General features: G+C 41.2%; 1 protein-coding gene across 2 annotated transcripts in view; it reads right to left on the reverse strand.

Moving 5' to 3' along the window:
- Window positions 1–15,577, reverse strand: part of ODAD2 (outer dynein arm docking complex subunit 2) — a 185,995-nt gene that overhangs the window by 162,635 nt on the left and 7,783 nt on the right. For both annotated transcript variants that reach the window (XM_056519385.1, XM_056519386.1), the window contains exons 3-4: window positions 10,844–11,001; window positions 3,336–3,531 (exon numbers count right to left, since the gene is read on the reverse strand). In XM_056519385.1, coding sequence (XP_056375360.1) covers window positions 3,336–3,531; window positions 10,844–11,001 — 354 coding nt within the window. The remainder of the gene's footprint in view (window positions 1–3,335; window positions 3,532–10,843; window positions 11,002–15,577) is intronic.

Here is a 15,577-nt window from a genome sequence, read left to right on the forward strand (position 1 = left end):
TAAATCAACTGGTGACAGAAAGTTAAACAGATTTGTAAATTATTTCTATTTAAAAATCTTAATCCAGTACTTCCAGTACTTATCAGCTGATGTATGCTCCACAGGAAGTTCTTTTCTTTTTGAATTTCCTTTCAGTCTGACCACAGTGCTCTCTGCTGACACCTCTGTCAATGTCAGAAACTGTCCAGAGTAGGAGCAAATCCCCATAGCAACCCTCTCCTGCTCTGGACAGTTCCTGACATGGACAGAGGTGTCAGCAGAGAGCACTGTGGTCAGACAGAAAATAAATAAAAAAAGAAAAGAAATTCCTGTGGACATACATCAGCTGATGAGTACTGGAAGGATTAGGATTTTTAAATAGAAGTAATTTACAAATCGCACAATAGACGAATGAAGCCAGCACATAAATTCCGGAGTTTATTGATATCTTGTTAAAAGTTCCATAGAAAGATAGGTAGGGGAGTACATCAGGCATTATCACATTCAGTAGACAGCTTGGAGATGGGTCCCTTCACGCCAACGTGTTTCGGGTCAAGGAACCTTAGTCATGGCAAAAGGTCCTTAACCCGAAACGCACTGGCGTGAAGGGACTCATCTCCAAGCTGTCTACTGAATGTGTTTACTGCCTTATGGAACTTTCAACAAGATATTAAAAAACTCCCGATTTTATGTTCTGCCTTCATTCGTCTATTGTGCTGCTTGTCCTGAGGATTGCCGTGCACTGGAGGCTCAAGTGAGCTGATTAATTCCTTTCTTCTTCATTTAATCTACAAATCTGTTAAACTTTGTGGGATGAGTTGATAAAAAAAAAAAAAATGTTTTCCAGGGGAGTACCCCTTTATAGACTATGCCTAAATGTGTGTAAGTATATAGTTAGGTCCCAGATCTGACAACAAAGTGAAGAAACATTGCAGTCTGTTTCCAAGGGCAACCAGTAAATAATAATTAAGATCAGATTAAAGGGGTTGTCCAGCAAAAACTACATTATCCCCTATCCACAGGATAGGGGATAAGTAGCTGATCGCGGCGGGTCCGACCGATGGGACTTCATGTGGTCTCTGGCATGTTCTCCATTCAATTTTATGGAAGCGCTGGAGGTGCCTGAGTGCTGTACTCTGGTCCTTTCGGTGCTCCCATAGAAATGAATGGAGCATTTGCCGTCTACTGCACACGCTCCTCACTGAGAGCCGAGGTCCCATTATGGAGATGGCTGGGGGTCCTAGCACAGCAGGTGCTGACTGATATAGTTGGCGTTCGAACATGCACCGTCATCACTGACGGCAGTAAGAATTTAAGGCGAAAGCCACTGAAAAAATATATATATTCATCTTTTTTTTTTTAGCAAAGTCTAGAATTTTAGTTTCCGCCGCAGAATTTTCCACTGCAGAAATTCAACTGTGTGCACGGTGCAGCAGAACCTGATTGAAAACAATGGAAGGCTGCTGCACTGGACTTACCAAATGAAATTTTTGCTTGGAAAGTCCAAAGTGTGCATGCACCGTAAGAGTTTATTCACACGGCCGGAATTCCGCCTCAAATGAAAGCCCAATAGACTTCTATGGGATTCCACACTTTTGAATTTCCGCATACAGAATTTCCGCACAAATTCCACGCAAAATCCACACAAGCCAGAAACCACCCAAGGAAGCAGAAGCGGAATTGGTGCGGAAATTCCGCCCATGTGAATAGACCCTAAAGGTCTATTCACACAGTGTAATTTCTGCTTGTGGAATTCCACGTCAAATTAAAGCCCAAAGACTTCTATGGGATTCCGCACTCCCATTCACACGTCTGAATTTCCGCAAGCGGAAATTCAGACGTGTGAATGGGAGTGCAGAATCCCATAGAAGTCTATGGGCTTTAATTTAAAGGGGTTCTCCGGTGCTTAGACATCTTATCCCCTATCCAAAGTATAGGGGATAAGATGCCTGATCACGGGAGTCCCGCCGCTGGGGACCCCCGTGATCTTGCACGCGGAACCCCGTTTGTAATCAGTCCCCGAAGTGTGTTCGCTCTGGGTCTGATTACCGGCGACCACAGGGCCGTCGCCATGTGACGTCATGCCTCCGCCCCCGTGTGACGTCACGCTCCGCCCCTCAATGCAAGCCTATGGGAGGGGGGCGTGACAGCTATCACGCCCTCTCCTGTAGGCTTGCATTGAGGGGCGGAGCATGACGTCACACGGGGGCGGTGGCATGACGTTACACGGCGCCGGCCCTGTGGTCGCTGGTAATCAGACCCGGAGCGAACACGCTACGGGGACTGATTACAAACGGGGTGCCGCATGCAAGATAATATGGGTCCCCAGCGGCAGAACTCCCGTGATCAGGCATCTTATCCCCTATCCTTTGGATAGGGGATAAGATGTCTAAGCACCGGAGAAACCCTTTAAGGCGGAATTCCGCAAGCGGAAATTCTGCCATATGAATAGATCCTGAGGCAAGTTTTGAAATCACGAGAAAACTTTCTAAATATGGAGAACGCCCCCCCCCATTCACCATATTTAGAAAGTTTTCTCATGATATAAAACCATCCCTGAGCCACTGGCAACATTTTTTGTTCAAGATCTTAAAGTATTTACACATATCTCATAAAAAAAAGAAAGTATTAATAGTTCTATTCATGTAGCCTGCTGACTTTAAAGAAAATAGTAAAGGGTTTTATTATTTGATTAAGTGGATATAAACCTAAACTGCTGAAGACAGGAGGTCTATTTCTACCAGTGGAAAGTGATATCCTGTCCTTGGCTCGAGCCTTAGTGCAGTTCTCTTGACTGGTGGTCGTAGCCAAACCAATGTGGGAACGGTGCACAACTTACGATCAGACACTGATAACCACCAGGGATCCGATTGCTACATCAGAGATGTTCTAATGCTCTATTACTAAAGCCACGAACCACAAGATGTCCTAATAAATGAGGCGGCCGCCCTAGGGCTTGTGTGGCACACACACTTAGTAAGTGCAGTTGGTGGTGTTGATTTAACAACTGGAAATAGATTCCCTTTTTTAGCAACTGGCAATTGACTGGACTTCAACGAAAATATTTTATATCATAACCCGAAATAAAAAACACATGTACACAGTTTTTCGCATCCCGCAGATGAGTTGGAAAACAACTTTTTTTTTTTCCACTTCAATTAGGTTTGCCTGGTTGTATGTTTTCAGATCAGTAAATGTAATGATTTTCATATCTTTCACCTTCCCTTCATTATTTTTTTCCTAGCACATAAAAAGCAGATGTTGCTGCTCATTAAAAACAAAAAAAATTTAAAAAAATAAAAAAAAAAGTTCTGAAATGATAGACTGGAAAGATTGTAGTTTGTAAATGTACTTACTGTGAAATGTGGTTTAGAGAGCTGTTGAGCAGCTGCATATCGAGTTGCTGAAACAGCAGGAAGATTTTCATCTTGACTTCTGCCTCCCGATCCTCGTTCTGATGCATTTTATCTACCAAGCGCAGCATGGACGTGTCTTCTCCTTCCACCGTAGCGAAGCCGGGACCAAGGATTCTGGATATAGGGTCCCGGTTGGCTTAAAAAACATAAATAAGTGTATGAGCTGAGATTCTAATGCTGAAAGCCTTGAACTGCGGTATGATCATTCAGGGGCGCACACTGAATCCATGGGGCTCCAAATCATCAGCAAAAATCAGCATTATCAGAAAAATCTAATTTTGTGGAATTGGGCCATACAATATGACCTGATATGGACCAGTTTCTGCATGGATCTGGTGTGTGAACAAGCCACGTGCAGAGGACATTTTGGGGGAGATTTATCAGAACCTGTCCAGAGGAAAAGTGGTTGAGTTGCCCATAGCAACCAATCAGATCGCTTCTTTCATTTTTGAAAAAATGAAAGAAGCGATCTGATTGGTTGCTATGGGCAACTCAGCCACTTTTCCTCTGGACAGGCTTTGATAAATCTCTCCCTTTGTGTTCTTTCACAGCAGAAACTCCACGTTTCCACACCAACATCCACAGCAAAAAATCCACAAATTTTGGTGCAGATTTTCTGCTGCAAGTTTATGAAAACTAAATTGAAAGAAAAGCACAATGGCCCAGATTTACTATTCCCATCGAGCGATTTAGTGCTCTAAAATGTTAGCAATGAATCAATAAATGCAACTTTAGGCTGGAATTCCACTGAGGATTTTTTTTTTTTTAAACGCCATAAAAAAATGCCAATTTTCACGCACCGCATTTTTTCTGCGAAAAAACGCAGCATCCAGATGTTAACTGCAAGTCAATAGTAAACTGCAAAATGTCAGATCCACCTGATGTTTTTCAGTTTGGCTTTTTTTAATCCTTTTGGCGCTTTTCAGCACTTTTGGACTCAGAGGCTGTTTTTTTTTTTTTTTTTTTTTTTTTTTAAACGCCCGACGAAACCTAGTTTGGTGATTTTTGCACAGAAATCTTGGTATTTTCCTCCCATAGAAGTCTATGGGAGAGCAAAAACGCCAAGAAAACGTCAAGTTGGTTTTAACTTTGGCGTTTTTGCCGGTGGTTTTTATTCTTTTTTGGACTTCAGCCATCCAAAAAAGTGATGGAGATACCTTTTTTTATTAAAATTTCATAGGGTACCATTAAAAAAAAATAATAAAAAAGATACAGTAGTGATGGAAAAAATTGTACTTAACAAATTTTTTAAACAGGGATCAATTTATGTGAGCGGGTAAAGCACTAAAAATATAGCCGACAATAATAAAAATGTAGTGTGTGTGTATTTTTCAAATTTTTTTCAACATTTTTTAGGTAGTACTACTACTCCCAGCATGGCACACTGTTCCATGATGGGAGTAGTAGTTACCTGTACTAATAGAGAGATCGCCTGTTGCGATCCTCCTGTATAATGTATAGATGCGGCGGCCGCTCTTCTATGGTCCCCTGCACTGACGTATATATACACATGTTCCTATTTCCCGCAGAGCTGTGATTGGTCAGATGGTTCCAGCCAATCACAGCTCTCTGCGGGAAATATGAATAGGTGTATATATACGTCAGTGCAGGGGACCATAGAAGAGCGGCCGGCCGCATCTATAAATTATACAGGAGGATCACAGAGGGTGTCAGGAGTGATACCCGCTGTGATCTGTTCTTAATTACAGGTACTACTACTCCCAACATGGAGCACACTGCTCCATGCTGGGAGCTGTAGTACCTGCATTAATAGACAGATTGCAACAGGTGTCAGAAATTACACTCGCTGCAATCTGTCTATTAATGCAGGTACTACAGCTCCCAGCATGGAGCAGAGTGTGCTCCATATTGGGAGTAGCAGTACTTGCAGTTAAGGACACATCACAGCAGATGTCACTCCTGACACCCGCTGTGATCGTCCTATCTATTGCAGAGATGCGGAGCGGCTCTATACAGCGCTCGCATCTCTGCACTATACTCCGGCCAGTGATGTGAATAGAACATCACTCATTAACATTTCCCTCTGGGAGCGGTGATTGGCTGCAACCATCCGGCCAATCCCCACTCTGGGTGGAAAATATGAATGAGTGATGTTCTATTCACATTACTGGCCGGAGTACAGAGCAGAGATGTGAGCGCTGTATAGAGCCGCTCCGCATCTCTGCTATATTATGGGCGATCGCATCGGGTTTCAGTAGTGACACCCGGGGCGATATGTCTATTAGTACAGGTACTACTACTCCCATCATGGCACAGTGTGTTCCATGCTGGGAGTAGTAGTACTACCTAAAAAAATTAAAAAGAAAAAAAAAAGTTAAACACACACACACACTTTATAAAAAAAATGTATTAAAATTTCGTTAGAAAAAAACATTTAGTTAAATAAATTTTTTACATCCCTACTGCATCCTTTTTTTTTTTTTTTTTTTTTTTGGTACCCAACTAATTTTGTACAAAAAAACGGAAAAAAAATTCCACACAAAGGTAAAAACGCAAGAAAAAATGCCAGAAAAAACACCAAAACGCAGGGAAAAACAGTTGCAGTTTTTCTGGCGTTTTTAAGCCAAAAAAAACGCAGGACAAAAACCTCAGTGGAATTCTAGCCTTACATTTGCATTTTTAACTCAATAAAGTGGGCATGTTCACTGGTTTGTCTCTATGCCCAACCGATTTATAAGGCTGGGTTCACATATATCAGTCATCCGGCACAGTTTTTCTCCGGCGTGCACCAGAGGGAAGCTGATGCCAAAACTGATCCTATTCATTTGAATGGGACAGTTCACAATCATTCAGCATCCCAATTTTGATGCCAGATGGTTGGACACTACGGACAGCTTGCTGCGTTCCCCTTTCCAGTGCCAGAATCAATGGACGCCGGATGCCATACAACAACACCTATACTAGACGCAGGACATATCAGAACCCAGCCTAAATAAAAACTACATAAAAATGCAGTTTTTTCACAAATCTTAGTGGTCAGGTAGGTAGGGAAAATTATTACTAGGGATTTAGAATTATAAGTTTTCTGTTAATGGTTTGTGAAAGAGAAGTGCAGTGCGCCATTTTTTTTGATGTGCCAAAATTTTCAAAGATGTGCGCAAAATTAGTAAACCTGGAGAAAAAAAACCTGGAGATAAAATTCAAATATGGAAAAAAAAAAAACTACAACAATAGTAAATCTGGGCCAATTGGTTTAGAAACCCATACTTGTGCTGCACGTTTGCACTGTTCCCATAGCAAAGTCCACAACACTGCTTATTTATTGCAAATTTTGACTTCCCCATTAACTTAAAAATCTGCAATAAATTTGCTGTATTTCTGACACAAAAAACTGACACGATCCGGGTTTGAATTCCGCACTTCAGGTTATTTTCTGTGCATATTTTCTTTTTACTAAGATTTTTTCTTTTACTGACATTTCTTAAATCTTATTCACTTTGCTACTACTATTCCATGAGCTAATACTTCACAGCAAATACTCCCTGTGACTCTACTCTTAGGCTGGGTTCCCATTACGTTTTCCCCCATACGGGAGCGCATACAGCAGGGGAGAGCTAAAAACGTGCGCTCCCGTATGCCTTTCTATGCGCTCCCGTATGTAATTCATTTCAATGAGCCGACCGCAGTGAAACATTTGGTCCGGTCGGCTTATTTTTGTTCCGTATGCGCTTTTCTCCCCGCACCTAAAATCGGTTTTAGGTCCGGTTGTAAAAGCGCATATGGGGCAAAAATGAGCCGACCGGACCAAACGTTTCACTGCGGTCGGCTCATTGAAATGAATTACATACGGGAGCGCATAGAAAGGCATACGGGAGCGCACGTTTTTAGCTCTCCCCTGCTGTATGCGCTCCCGTATGGGGGAAAACGTAATGGGAACCCAGCCTTATAGAGCCTAGGATCTCCGGCTGTAGAACATGTATCTACCTTGGAGGGCACACAATATATACTTACGGTAGGGGTCCCCACACGCATGTTGCCTTAAATTTGCAGCACATTGCATGATCATATCCATGGAGGTACATTGATGTTTTTTTATTTTAGTAGAAGAAAAAGAAATGAAAGAATTTGAAGTATTTTTGTTTTTATTTGAATGCAACAAATCTGCCAGAAATTTTGCATTGAAAAGTCACACATTACACTAAGTATCCAAGTCCAAAGAGACCTTAAAGGGGTACTCCGGTGAAAAACTTTTCTTTTTAAATCAACTGGTGCCAGAAAGTTAAACAGATTTGTAAATTACTTCAATTAAGAAATCTTAATCCTTCCTGTACTTATTAGCTGCTGAATACTACAGCGGAAATTCTATTCTTTTTGAAACACAGAGCTTTCTGCTGACATCATGAGCACAGTGCTCTCTGCTGACATCTCTGTCCATTTTAGGAACTGCGCAGAACAGCATATGTTTGCTTTGGGGATTTCCTTTTACTCTGGACAGTTCCTAAAATGGACAGAGATGTCAGCAGAGAGCACTGTGCTCATGATGTCAGCAGAGAGCTCTGTGTTTCAAACGGAAAAGAATTTCCACTGTAGTATTCAGCAGCTAATAAGTGCAGGAAGGATTAAGATTTTTTAATAGAAGTAATTTACAAATCTGTTTAACTTTCTGGCAACAGAAAAAAAAAAAAAAGTTTTTCACCGGAGTACCCCTTTAAAGGGTACTCCACTCCTAGACATCTTATCCCCTATCCAAAGGATAGGGGATAAGATGTCTGATTGCGGGGGTCCCGCCGCTGGGGATCTCGGCTGCGGCACCCAGACATCCAGATAGCTGGCAATGCAGGGCGGAGGCTCGTGACGTCAAACCCACGCCCAGCTCGTGACATCACGGCCGTGCCCCCTCAATGCAAGTCTATGGGAAGGGGCGTGACGGACGTCACGCCCCTTCCCATAGACTTGCATTGAGGGGGCACGGCCGTGATGTCACCAGAGGGGCGTGGCTTTGACGTCACGAGCCCCCGGCAATGCACCCGACGCTCTAAACGAACGCCTGGTGCAGCAGAAAGAGATCCCGCTGGGAATAGGGGATAAGATGTCTGGGGCGGAGTACCCCTTTAAAAGAGTTATCCAAAAGTGTAAAAAACATAGCTGATTTCCTCCAAATACACAGGCACCCTTGTCATCAGCTTGTTTATAGTATTGCAGATCAGTTCCATCGAACTGAACAGAGCTGAGCTGTAATCCCACACACAACTTGAGGACTGGGGCGCGGCTGTTTTTGGAAAAAAAAAGTAGCTATGTTTTTTTTTCAATCCTGAATAACCCTTTAAAGTGTAATACCTGTCACTTTAAAAGCTAAATAAATCTTTTAAAACAAAACAAATGTACCCAGAATTGCTGCATTCAGATTTCACACAATAATATGGTTAGGGTTTGTTTGTCGTCTCTAACCATAGAGATACACGGGTCTACAAGAGCTGCAGGCACAAAATGATGGGGAATTTCTATTCATGACTATTTGCAGAGATGTTTCATTTTTCATCGTAGATGCATTGAGACAATAAGAAAAATCTGGCAGCAAAGATGTACAAATGAGGATTGTCCGATATGTCATAAAGACATCCTATAAGATCCTGTTGGTGAAGCCTGTGAGCTCAGACCATGGCCGATGTCCAAAGCTACATCGCAGCCAAACCCCTTCAGCGCCGCCCGGAGATTTCCATCACTGGAAATATGTAACACAACATTCTAAACAAAGGACCATTAAACCAATGGTGTTTAATTTAAAATGTTGTGTCAGAGATTTCCAGTATGGTAAAAGCCACGACTGGTGCCAGAGGAGTTCAGGAACTTTATACAGTTTTACAGCATCTTCATTCAGGAAAATGGTGGTCGACCGATGGGATCTCCTAATATGTATCTATGATAGGTCAGAAAAGAATTCACTACTGGATTAGCCCTTTAAAAATGGTCTAAAAAGAAAAAAAAGATAGATAGATATGAGATAATAGATTGACAGTTAGATAGATATGATAGATATGATATAGACAGATAGATAGATAGATAGATATGAGAGATAGATAGATATGAGATAGATGGATATGAGATATATAGATAGATATGAGATAGATAGATAGATATGAGATAGATATGAGATAATAGATAGACAGTTAGATAGATATGATAGATGAGATAGATAGATAGATATGAGAGATAGATAGATATGAGATAGATATGAGATATATAGATAGATATGAGATAGATAGATAGATAGATATGAGCTAGATAATAGATAGATAGATAGATATGAGATAGATAGATATGAGATAGTTAGATATGAGATGATAGATAGATATGAGATAGATAGATAGGAGATAGATACATAGATATGAGATAGATAGATAGATAGATAGATAGATATGAGATAGATATGAGATAGATAAATATGAGATAGATAGATATGAGATCGATAGATATGAGATAGATAAATATGAGATAGAGAGATAGAGATAGATAGATTAGATAGATATGAGATAGATATGAGATAGATAGATAGATAGATAGATAGATAGGAGATAGATAGATAGATATGAGATGGATAGATAGATATGAGATAGATATGAGATAGAAAGATAGATAGATATGAGATAGATAGATAGATAGATATGAGATAGATAGATATGAGATAGATAGATAGATATGAGATAGATAGATATGAGATAGATAGATAGATAGATATATGAGATCGATAGATATGAGATGACAGATATGAGATAGATCGATATGAGATAGATAGATAGATAATTTTAGTGAATATTTTGGCCATACCGTAGTTTTAAATCCTGCGTCGATGTCAGGCAGGTACAGGAGCTTACAATCGGATGCAGGGGATGATTTCTGCAGGCTTCCAGGTTCTCTGAGCAATCATCTACAATCAGTTCCATCTGGTGACCCGCTACAGAGGCTGCCCGCCTTCAAGTCTCCCATTGCCCGCACCGCATACATTATAGATCAGACAAGCCATCATGTATGATGTCAGGAGTATAGTACCAGCTACCCCTACGTACGTTTCTCAATGGCTTCCTCAGGGGGCCTGAGAAAGCCATTGCGAAACATACGTAGGGGTAGGTGGTACATGAGGGTTTGTCTGATCTATTATTTATGCATTCTATTCTTTCTACTCTTTTTCCATTTGCATTTATTTGCTTGTTTCAGCCTAGCCTATGTATGGTATTGCCCTCATGCTGCTATGGCAACTGTGACTATGTAATTCCTGTTCTATATGCACTTTTTGATCTTTGAACGCTGATTGTATGTACTTCTGCGGCCTGTGCTTATATATTTTTTTTAATGGTGACTGGTGCTTTATGTTTGGTGAGTTCTAGTTTTGCAACAGCTGGAGGCACACTGGTTGGAAAACACTGTTCTATAGACCTGAAGACAGTAAATCACTTCTTTATTCTGCTTATTTCTGCAGCACCAGGACTGACCTTCCAAACAAGCCTGCGTCTCCTTTAACTTTTTATCTCTGGCGGTCTGAAGAAAGCGGGATAAGTGTTTAAAGCTCCTGACTTTCACCGTAGAAGAAGACATGAGAAATAATGGGTTCCCGTCCTTGTCCGCATCGTCAGACTTCACCGTGGAATCACTGAAACGACAGAATGCCAAGCTGCAGTGGGTGCTGGAAGACACTTCGGTCGTGCAAAAATAAATCACAGCTGAAAGTCCAAATTGTACTGTGGATGTGGGATAGACCCCACTGCTAGACAAATATGTAACACGTCCAATGTGCCAAAATGTTCATTTACTGCCCCAAAATGACCCGTGTAGTCTCAACACAAACAGATGCTCCAGCGTTCCTTTATTATTGACATTGTGCATTGTTTTGGGGCCCAAATGTTGCATAATAAAATCTGGGCGACATAGAAAACAGGAGTTTAATCTGGCACATAGCCATGTGAACGCAGTTATAAGCAGTGTAGCTATAGATTCTGTGAATATAAAAGTATATATATGGACAATGTATAGAATAAATATAAAACTAATCTCTTTGGCCATTTTATTAGGTACACCATTTTGTTTGCTTGTAAAAACAAATAGCTAATCAGCCAATCACATGGCAGCAACTCAATACTTTAAAGGGTTATCCAGGAAAAAAACTTTTTTTTATATAAATCAACTGGCTCCAGAAAGTTAAACAGATTTGTAAATTACTTCTATTAAAAAATCTTAATCCTTTCAGTACTTATGAGCTGCTGAAGTTGAGTTGTTCTTTTCTGTCTAAGTGTTCTCTGATGACACCTGTCTCAGGAACTGTCCAGAGTAGAAGCAAATCCCCATAGCAAACCTCTTCTACTCTGTGCAGTTCCCGAGACAAGCAGAGATGTCAGCAGAGAGCACTGTTGCCAGACAGAAAAGATCAACTCAACTTCAGCAGCTCATAATTATTCGAAGGATTAAAGGAGTAGTCCAGTGGTGACCCAGTGGTGAACAACTTATCCCCTATTCTGTACAGAGCCCCGACAGCCCACGGGAAGGGGGCATGTCGACCACCGCACGAAGCGCGGCCGACACGCCCCCTCAATACAACTCTATGGCAGAGCTGAAGCTGCCTTCGGCAATCTCTGGCTCTGCCATAGAGATGTATTGAGGGGGCGTGTCGGCCGCGCTTCGTGCGGAGGTCGACACCCGCTATCTGGCCGGAGAGCCTGGCCCCCGTACAGAGAGATCGCAGGGATCCCCAGCGGTCGGACCCCCCGGATTCTCAAACTTATCCCCTATCCTTAGGATAGGGGACAAGTTTTTCACCACTGGAGTACCCCTTTATTTTTTAATAGAAGTAAATTACAAATCTGTTTAACTTTCGTATCCACTGCATGTTACGCTACCCTCCATTTGAATGGGTCCGCGGACAGTAGTTTGCCATAGTGTCAGGTCAGCAGAACTATTCAAATGAATGATAGCGTAACTCACAGTGGATTTCCTACAGCGAGAAACCCGCTGCTAGTTACTGGGGTGTGAACGCACCCTATGGGCTTGTTCACACGAACGGATTTCTTTTCAAACTTGCAGCGGATCTCCCACTGCGTGTTTGAAAAGGGACAGGGTCTCTGTGCGCTACCCTCAGCATATTTTCGACAGCAGTATGTAAGACCCTATTGACCCTACTGATTTCACACAAGAAATCCTCTTGTGTGAACGAGCCCTAAGGTTGAAATTGTTGTGTGTTCAGAGATGGTATTCTGCAGACCTTGTTTGTAACCACTGGTTATTTAAGTTACTGTTGCCTTCCTGTCGTCTCAAACCAGTCTGCCCATGCTCCTCTTTTTTTGGACCATTACTTGTAAATCCTAGAGATGGTTGTGGATGAAAATCCCAGTAGATCAACAGTTTTTGAAATACTTAGACTAGCCCGTCTGGCCCCAACAACCATGCCACGTTCAAAGTCACTTAAATCCCCTTTCTTCTCCATTCTGATGGTCAGTATGAACTTTAGCAAGTTGTCTTGACCAGGTCTACATGCCTTGATGGTCTAAATGCATTGAGTTGCTGCCGTGTTAGTGACCGATTAGCTATTTGTATTAACAAGCAATTAAACAGGTGTACCTAGTATGCTGTCTGTTATATGGATGTATCCACAGATAAAGCAGACGTCTTACCGACCCCATGGGCAACAAGCTTAAAGGGGAACTCCACTGGAAAACCTTTTTTTTTTTTTTTTTTTTTTTATCAACTGGTACCAGAAAGTTAAACAGATTTGTAAATTATTTCTATTTAAAAATCTTAAACCTTCCAGTACTTATCAGCTGCTGCATGCTCCACATGAAGTTCTTTTCTTTTATAATTTCCTTTCTGTCTGACCACAGTGCTCTCTGCTGACACCTCTGTCCATTTTAGGAACTGACCAGAGCAGGATAGGTTTGCTATGGGGATTTGCTTATACTCTGGACAGTTCCTAAAATGGACAGAGGTGTCAGCAGAGAGCATTGGGGTCAGAAAGAAAGGGAATTCAAAAAGAAAAGAACTTCCTGTAGAGAATATTGCAGTTGATAATATAAGTACTGGAAGGATTACGATTTTTAAATAGAAGTAATTTACAAATCGGTTTAACTTTCTGTCAACAGACGATTAAAAAAAAAAAAAATGTTTTCCACCAGAGTACCCCTTTAATATGCGGCTGAATTCTTATTTATGCTCTGAATTAGCATTAAGAATTTGTTCCGATTTCTCCCCTTTTATAAGCAATATCACAGATATGACAACATACATGTCAGGCTATGACCGAATGCACGTGTTATATATAAAACATATACACACAGCCATGGGACCATACACTTCCGAAATATGCCAGATTTTTCCTGTGATACATTTTTATCAAGATTTCTAATAAAGCATCAAATTGTAATCTATTGCAGCTTCAACAACTTCCAAGGTCATGACCTAGGACAGTGTTTCTCAACCAGTGTGCCTCCAGCTGTTGCAAAACTACAACTCCCGGCATGCTGGGAGTTGTATTTTTGCAACAGCTGGAGGCACACTGGTTGAGAATCACTGTCCTAGTAAGTCATTACAAGTTATAGATATATAAGCTGACTATTTGTATTATGACACCGTTGTATGAACTGAAATGCGTTGCATGTTTTATGTTTAACCCCTTAAGGACTCAGCCCATTTTGGCCTTAAGGACTCAGACAATAAAATTTTTACGTTTTCATTTTTTCCTCCTCGCTTCTAAAAATCATAACTCTTTTATATTTTCATCCACAGACTAGTATGAGGGCTTGTTTTTTGCGCGACCAGTTGTCCTTTGTAATGACATCACTCATTATATCATAAAATGTATGGCGCAAGCAAAAAACACAATTTTTGTGGGGAAATTAAAACGAAAAACGCAATTTTGCTAATTTTGGAAGGTTTCGTTTTCACGCCGTACAATTTATGGTAAAAATGACATGTGTTCTTTATTCTGAGGGTCAATACGATTAAAATGATACCCATTATTACATACTTATATATTATTGTTGTGCTTAAAAAAAACTTTTTTACCAAATTAGTACGTTTATAATCCCTTTATTTTGATGACCTCTAACTTTTCTATTTTTCTGTATAAGCGGCGGTATGGGGGCTCATTTTTTGCGCCATGATCTGTACTTTTTTTTGATACCACATTTGCATATAAAAAACGTAATACATTTTTTATAATTTTTTTTTTATAAAATGTATTAAAAAAGTAGCAATTTGGACTTTTTTTTTTCCGTTCACGCCATACACCGTACGGGATCATTAACATTTTATTTTAATAGTTCGGACATTTACGCACGCGGCGATACCAAATATGTCTATAAAATTTATTTTTTACGCTTTTTGGGGGTAAAATAGGAAAAAACGGACGTTTTACTTTTTTATTGGGGAGGGGATTTTTCACTTTTTTTTACATTTACATCTTTTACATTTTTTTACATTTTTTTTTACACTTGAATAGTCCCCATAGGGGACTATTCATAGCAATACCATGATTGCTAATACTGGTCTGTTCTATGTATAGGACATAGAACAGATCAGTATTATCGGTCATCTCCTGCTCTGGTCTGCTCGATCACAGACCAGAGCAGGAGACGCCGGGAGCCGGACGGAGGAAGGTGAGGGGACCTCCGTGCGGCTTTCCGATCATTCATTCAAATCGCGCACTGCCGCAGATGCCAGAATCTGTATTGATCCCGGCACCTGAGGGGTTAATGGCGGACGCCCGCGAGATCGCGGGCGTCGGCCATTGCCGGCGGGTCCCTGGCTGCGATCAGCAGCCGGGATCAGCCGCGCATGACACGGGCGTCGCTCCGATGCCCGCGGTTATGCACAGGACGTAAATGTACGTCCTGGTGCGTTAAGTACCACCGCACCAGGACGTACATTTACGTCCTGCGTCCTTAAGGGGTTAAAGGGGTACTCTGGTGGAAAACTTTTTTTTTTTTTTATGAACTGGTGGCAGAAAGTTAAACAGATTTGTAAATGACTTCTATTAAAAAATCGTAATCCTTTCAGTACCTATTAGCAGCTGTTTGCTACAGAGGAAAATCTTTATTTTTGGAATTTCTTTTTTGTGTTGTCCACAGTGCTCTTTGCTGACACCTGATGCCCATATCAGGAATTGTCCAGTGCAGGAGAAAATCCCCATAGCAAACCTATGCTGCTCTGGACAGTTCCTGACACGGACAGAGGTGTAGCAT

Source organism: Hyla sarda, chromosome 5 (genome assembly GCF_029499605.1).
Source record: "Hyla sarda isolate aHylSar1 chromosome 5, aHylSar1.hap1, whole genome shotgun sequence".
Classification (NCBI taxonomy): domain Eukaryota; kingdom Metazoa; phylum Chordata; class Amphibia; order Anura; family Hylidae; genus Hyla; species Hyla sarda.